This window comes from Arachis hypogaea, chromosome 12 (assembly GCF_003086295.3).
Source record: "Arachis hypogaea cultivar Tifrunner chromosome 12, arahy.Tifrunner.gnm2.J5K5, whole genome shotgun sequence".
NCBI lineage: Eukaryota > Viridiplantae > Streptophyta > Magnoliopsida > Fabales > Fabaceae > Arachis > Arachis hypogaea.
Window position 1 is genome coordinate 4008110 of NC_092047.1, and position 7509 is coordinate 4015618.

A 7509-nucleotide genomic window follows, 5' to 3' on the forward strand; every position below is an offset into this window, starting at 1 on the left:
ACATTAAGCACCTTAATCTTGTGAGAATCCTATATATTTATGGTTCATAGGCAACATAATTATATTTGACTTCACTCTAAGAATAGTGGGAAGGGAATGGACCTCACAAAGGCAAACATAATATAGTCACACTATGATAATAGTTAATAGCAGTAAAATATTGAAGAAAATGCAGAAAAACAGAACACCAAAGTTTAACGTGGGAAAAAACCTCTCAATGTGAGAAATCAAAAAAACCCACAGGAAGGTATAAAGGTATACTATTATCCAATCAAAGCTACAAAGATGTCTCAAAACTTAGAAGTACTAATAAGCATACATACACAACTCTTGTACAAGGACACATACACATCAACAAAATGAAATCAATGATGCTTGTTTACAGACTTTCTGGCAGTTCGACTTGAGAGCTCAGATCACAACCACAACTCGAAATTGAAGTACTATGAGTGAAGAATCTCCACTTAGACAAGAAAAGATTTGACCATTCGATCGTTCACTTGATGAGGTTAATACACTAATGGGAATTTAGAGAGGAACCCCAAAAAGTGTTTGCTCACATAAAGGAAAATGATCTGCATAATAAATACAAAAGGATGAGATCAAGTTTGTTGCCTTCCTTTTTAGCTTCAAAAACAGAAGTGAAAGGGAAAAATTCAGCTTGAGAAAAATAACAATACTGCAATGGAATATTTTACAAATGTACTTACATGCTCACCAAGTTGAAATTGCTGCCTAATGCACACTTTAATGGTGGAATCCATAAAGAAAGCAGATCCTTAGGTTGACCCTAGTAGTTACCCATCTCTTCATGCCCCTGGAAAATCTGAGTAGGTATCCATAAGAAATGCTACTAAATAGAGCAATCTCAAGTATCACTACCTATAGATCCATTAAGTTTGTAGTTACCTTCATACAGAGTTTAGCAGCAACTCTTCTTCTTGCAGTGTTCTCCAAGCAACCGACAGTCTTGAATTGAAGTACTAACAGAGAGGAAGGCAGTTTCTCTCCCAGCATATTTCTCCAACCTGAAGTAAAATATGGCGAGGAATAAAGTACCAACTTGAAGCTAAAATAGAAATCAAGTCTTCCGATTCCTAACATATTAGTCCACTTAACCACCCAGAATGAACTCTTAATTCATGGTAATTACTAATTAATATCTTCTGTTCTGCTCTAAATGCAATTTTATAGAAAAATATGTGTTAAGAAGTATCACTTATGCATGTATGAATTTAACTCTGGTATGACAAACATGAAAGATTAGAGTATTACCTGGTCAGAAATCTCTATTCAGAAATTTGTTGCCCATTGACTTCGATGGTGGGGATGTGGGAAATTTTAGGCCAAATTGGTTCATGTTTGTTCTTGCAGTGTTCTCCCAGCAAATCACAGTCTTGAATTTTGAGTAGTGAGAGAGAGGAAGGCAGCTTTTCTCCTTCCATCTTCTCCAGCTTTGGACAATATGAAATGTGTAATTGTTGGAGCGAAGTGAGGCCGAGAAGCTGGTTGCACTCCAAAGTCTCCAGATTTTGAAAGTAACAAAGGTGCAAAGTGGTAAGGGAGGGAAGATGAGGCAGCAAACCAACCTGTGTGCATGACCTCACGCAAGAAAAATCCATAGTAAGCTTAGTGAGGGCGCCTAAGTTGGCCATCCATGATAGCTCCTTCATTTGCTCGTCACTACCTTCCAAAACAAGCTCTTTCAAGTTAGGCGGCAAGCCACCCTCTGGCACCTTACAGATTTTCCGGCAAGCTCCTATGCAGAGAGAGTGTAAACTTGGAAGAAGAGTATTCATGTGACTCGGAAATGCCTCCAACTTGTCACAATATGTGATGCTGAGATGAGTCAAGTTGGGTGCAGCCAGTCCTTCTCCGGCAAATGACACTAATTTATGGCATCCATTGATGGTGAGACGTTGAAGAGCAGCGTGCCGTGGCTCTGACATTGAAACTGATTCCAGATTCAGACACAAAGATATCTCGAGATTCTTGAGATTGGGAAAGGAATCCAATGATAATGAGGTGAGTGAATGGCAGCTGTCTTCAATTTGTAGCTCTACCAAATCATACTTCTGCTGTGGCTGTTGCTGGGGGAATTCCAGTTTTCTGCAATCCATGATCTTCAACTTTTGCAAAGATCTGGGTAAAGAATTGCCCGGAATGGATAAAGCAGACCAACACCCTGAGATGTGTATTTCTTGGAGGTGACTTAGATGGTTGTTGCTCATTGCCTTAAACGCAGAATCCACCACCGACACACATCCCTTAATTGATAAAGTATCGCCAATAAGTATCATCTCTCGATTCCATCCTTCTGGAACTTCCAACATATGTAGTTCGCGAACTTTGAAACCATCCGACAAAGAAGAAACCATCCTCGAGAATACGGCATTAAGCATGTCTCCCTTTAACATTGGACAGTTTCTTAATTGAAGCTTCTGGAGTCGAGAAAAAGTTTTAAAGTCAGGTAAGTGCCACTCCTCCCAAGATGGCATATCATGAAATTCCAATGTCTCCAGTGAGAGAAATGGTGGAATATGCGAAGAATGGTGATCCCCTTCGTTCTTGTAAAACTCCATGCCAATACTCCTGAGTTGATCAAACCTTTCAATGCGCAGGGACTTAAGAGATGTTATCTCTCCAAGTGAAGGCAGCTTGAAGCAATTGTTGCAAGACACCAGAGATACACTTGTCATATTGTTGTAGGCAAAGTTCCCCAACCAATTTGGAAATGTTGTACCCTTGTATCCCTTGATTTTCAACACTTTCAAGTCATTGTGCGGTTGCAAGCTCTCCAGTATATCTCTTACTGTTTCTGTGTTTTGAACCACATCATCAGCTGAAGACCATTCCAAGCATAATTCGTTGATGTGCGTCTTATCTAGTATCCTTGCTCTCCTTCCTTGGCCGACGTCAACAACATTCTCCAACTTCTTAATCTCAAATGATCGGTGAAGATTTGCAAGCCCTCCTACTTCTTGGATTCCGTTATCTTCCTGCTTGCCCACAACAAAGCTACTTAAAAATTGCAAGACTTTCAATTGGCTTATTCTTCTGGGCATTTCTTTCAAAGCAGTTTTTCTAACATCAAGATGCCGTAAATTCACAAGCTTGTGCGTGCCACTAGGCAACATGGTCAACTTAGTACATTCATACAATATTAATGTTTGTAGATTATACAAGTTGCATAACGACTCTGGCAATGTCTTAATATTTGTCCAAGAGAAATTCAAATAGCGTAGATGAATCAATTTGCCTATTACATCAGGCAATACATCAAGTCTACAACAGGATAAAACTCTCAAGTTTTTTAAATTTGATGCTATGCTTTCCATGCTAAACAAATCGTCGACATACAAGCATGTCGATAGATTTTCCAACATAGCAATGGAATTACGACTATTCAATCTTCCAAATGACAAATGCCGAGTCTGAAAATGTATCTCCTCTTCTTCATCAAGTTTTTCCAAGTTGCAATAGAATTCTCCAGCAAGATGTATGGCTAAGTCATGGAACAGATCGTGCATCACAAAATAATTGTGATGAAATTCAACTTTTCTGAAAAATAATCTGGAAACTAGTTCATTAAAACACATGTAACCAACTTCTTCTAAAGTCTTTCCTCTTCTTGGTGATTGTAAAATGTTTTCAGCCATCCACAGCAAGATTAGTTCATCTTTATCAAAATAATAATCTTTTGGAAACAACGAGCAATAAATGAAACAGCCTTTTGATTGTTCACGCAGTTGATGATAACTTAATAACAATGCAGGAACAATCTTACCATTTTCCTGAGGAAGTTCCCAAATATCACTTGATAGTATTTTATTCCACTCCGCGACATCATGATTTGAGCGCAACAAGCGTCCAAGTGTTTCTACAGCTAACGGCAAGCCATCACACTTCTCGACAATCTCTCTACCTATTCCTTCGAGTATTGAACTCCCACTTATTTGAGAATTGGACACAAAAATAGACCAACAGTCATCACTTGACAGTCCCTTGAGAAAGTAACATTTACAATTTTGGACTATTGGACCAACATTTTCCATGCGGGTAGTTAGAAGAATAGTGCTTCCTTTTCTCGCATGTTGAAAAGGGGAAAGAAAACTATTCCACTTGTCAGCATCTTCACTCCAAGCATCGTCCAAAACAATGAAGAACTTCTTTTCTGACAGTTTTTCCTTCAAATCTTGTTGAATTAAATCGAAGCTGTCAAGACTACAAATACCTGAAGCGATCCCCTTTATAAGATTCTTTGTAGTCTCAACAACATCAAAATTTTCAGAAACACAAGTCCATGCTTTTAGATCAAACCCCCTCATCAAATCATCATTGTTGTACAGGCATTGTGCTAAAGTAGTTTTACCAACACCGCCCATACCAACAATAGAGATGACGGACAAGTTATGATCATTATTGTCATTGAGCATCTTGATTAGTGCCTGTTGATCACCATCCCTGCCGAACACATTCTCCTGGACAAGAGCACTTGTGGATGAAGGTCTCCATGATGAGGAGCTATGCGTTGGAATCTCTTTGAGACCAAGGGTATCTTTGCGTTTCTGAAGATCTTCTATTCTTTCAACCACCTCTTGCATCTTATCTACTGTCTGCCTACCTTCAGGGTTGAGGAAGTTAAAGCGCCAGAAACATACCACCTTTTGAGAGGCGGCTTTGGTGAGGACAGCGTCCAGCAAATTATTAGCAGTGTAGAGAGCATCCTTGAAACTATCAAGCCATTTTCTCACAAGTTCGTTTGCATACTGCTTCTGCTCAGCGTCAGCAGCCAGAGCTTTGGCAGCCAAGATAGCAGTCTTCAGCCTCTCAACCAACTCCTGGTCTAGCTTCTTGCCCACCACCAAGTTGACAAACTCAGGTGAAATGAGCCTGTCAAGAACAACGTTAATGGAGCCAGAAAGAAGTGCTTCAGCCATGGTACGATGATCAGAAAACAGGAAATGAATGAGTGAGTGATTGGATTTTGAGAATGTAAGGAAGAGAGAGCAATATTGCACAGCCAAGGTAATAGCTAGTACGGTTTATAAAAGAAAACATGTAAATTTTGTAAAAGAAAATAAAAATATAAAATAGTTAGTAGCAAATATAATATACTTGCATGACAAAAAATCTAAATGAAAAGTATATTTCACACTAATATTGATCCCAAAAATCAATGACAATGAAATATGCAACCAATAATAAATGCAATTCTTTGAGCACTCAGATTAGAGAACTTGGTAAGATCATGATGCTAGATCCTGCAGATTACTTATGGAATTGATGCTCTAATACATAAAGAATGGTTCCATTTATTTGTAAAACATAATCCATTATATGCTTACTTTTTCAATAATATATCCCTGGCTAGTAGAGACAACCAAATTGTTAATCAGTATTCTCAAGTTGAGTACAACTAAATTGAATTCAGTTTTTTTTTCCCGATTATATTACTACAAGAAAATTTGTCTTTTACTATGTTTTAAAAGTGTACTGAAAAGCTGAAAAATGTGGCTATAACTGGCCACGCTTTTCAAATAGTCACCTGTTCAACCGTGGACAATTTTCTATAGCCACGGTTTTTGGTATCAATTGCTACGCTTATTTTTTGCCACGTTTTTGGTTGGAAAAGTGTGGCTGTTGGTAGAAACGATGATTTTTCTCCTTGTATGCACAATTTTTCTCCTTGGTTTATGTTATTATGAAGTTATTAATAACAAGAATGCATGGTATTTTCTCTTTGATTTTGCTGGAAGCTTGAGAACTTTTTCACGAGGAGGCTTTTAAAGAATAGTTTTTTTCCTTATTTGGTTGGTTTCTGATTTTGAACAAAGAGAAGCAGTAAAGGTAATGGGGAGAAACCGAAGGGTTGGAGGAAGGAGTTATGAAGGGAGAAGATAGAGTGTTGGTAACTGCACCATAAAAAAAGATTTTCTTAAAACATGCAACTGTATCATCTATGATTTGACCTTGAAAGGACTTGACATCACAAAGAAAAAGTGATTTGATTTTATTAAAAATTAAAACAGAAAGTAATTTTTTTTTGGTTTCCCACGGTATCCCCCAGCCCGGCAGGCCAAAGACTAATCCGTCGCAGTACTGAGCTCCATTTAAGGGTTTGCCACTGGCCAATAGGTTGTTGCATGCACAAGGCGGGATTCGAAAAACAAAAAGTAATTTTAAATTTGAAAACTATTGACTAAAGGATAAAAGGAATAAAATAAAATAAAACACATGGATAATGTAATACTCATTTTGGGCTCAGAGGTAGTTGGGTTTAAGGAAACACATTGGACCACTCAGAATCTGAATTTTTAAGGTTGGCCCAGATGATTCAGCATGTGCAATAAGGCCCAGAGAACGAAGTTCAGAGAGATGGTTCTTCATATGCCCAGAATTGTCTCATCCAACCTATGAGACAAAAACTTCAACAAACACATCAGCAATTTTCAAACAATGAGTCATGACTTAAAATCCCTAGACTAGTCCTAAGCATGCAAAATCTGTCTTCAGTGAGTGGTTTAGTGAAAATATCAGCTAATTGCTCCTCTGATTTAATAAATTGAATGTTAATATCCCCTTTTTGAACATGTTCTCTTATTGAGTGAAATCTCACTTCAATATGTTTAGTTCTAGAGTGCAAAACTGGATTCTTTGAAATATTAATGGCACTCATATTGTCACACAACAAGGGAATATTTTCAGCATTTAGTTTATAATCAGCAAGCTGTGTTTTTAACCACATAAGCTGAGAACAACAAGAAGAAGCAGCTATATACTCAGCCTTTACAGTGGATAAAGCCACTGTGGACTGCTTCTTACTTGACCAGACATTTAGAGACTTTCCAATGAAATAACATATGACTGATGTGCTCCTTCTATTAACTCTATCACCAACAAAATCTGCATCACAATAACCAACTGCAGAAAAATCATCAGTCTTAGGATACCATAAACCAAAATTGGATGTGCCATGAACATATCTAATGATCCTCTTAACTGCTGAAAGATGTGACTCTTTTGGTTTTGATTGGAATCTTGAACACATTCCAACACTTTGCACAATATCAGGTCTAGAGGAAGTTAAGTACATAAGAGAGCCAATCATTCCTCTATACCTAGTCTCATCTACATCTTTCTCAGTTTCTCCCTTTTCTAATTTTGAATTAGGGTGCATGGGAGTTTCCATGGGTTTGGCATTTTCCATACCAAATTTCTTAACTAGTTCCTTGGTTACTTCTCTTGATGAATAAAAATATCATTTTTAGTTTGCTTAATTTGAAGCCCAAGGAAAAAATTAAGTTCACCCATCATACTCATGTCAAATTCACTTGTCATGAGTTTTCCAAATTCAGTACAAAGGGATTCATTTGCTGATCCAAAAATAATGTCATCAACATAAACTTGGACTAGAATGAAAGAATAATTAGAATTCTTGATAAATAGAGTAGTGTCTGTGGTGCCTCTTTGAACACCATTTTTCAAAAGAAAAGAGCTAAGTCTCTC

The 7509-nt window shown here is 37.6% G+C and overlaps 1 protein-coding gene across 2 annotated transcripts; it reads right to left on the minus strand.

Moving 5' to 3' along the window:
- Nucleotides 1–193: 193 nt before the first annotated feature.
- LOC112726456 (putative disease resistance RPP13-like protein 1) lies at nt 194–5341 on the minus strand. Of its 2 annotated transcripts, none has more exons than XM_025775847.3 (4): nt 1276–5341; nt 910–1028; nt 711–826; nt 194–575 (listed from the first exon to the last, which is right to left on the minus strand). In XM_025775847.3, exon 1 carries the CDS (start codon nt 4938–4940, stop codon nt 1290–1292), a length of 3651 nt encoding a protein of 1216 aa, XP_025631632.1. In that variant the 5' UTR covers nt 4941–5341; the 3' UTR covers nt 194–575; nt 711–826; nt 910–1028; nt 1276–1289. The 2 variants fall into 2 exon arrangements, with proteins under 2 accessions (XP_025631632.1, XP_025631633.1); XM_025775848.3 differs by having other exon boundaries at nt 711–817; nt 1276–5308.
- Nucleotides 5342–7509: the final 2168 nt, after the last annotated feature.

Bases quoted from the DNA above. Each gene is read 5' to 3' on its own strand.
- LOC112726456 (XM_025775847.3), bottom strand. From the start codon at position 4,940: ATGGCTGAAGCACTTCTTTCTGGCTCCATTAACGTTGTTCTTGACAGG.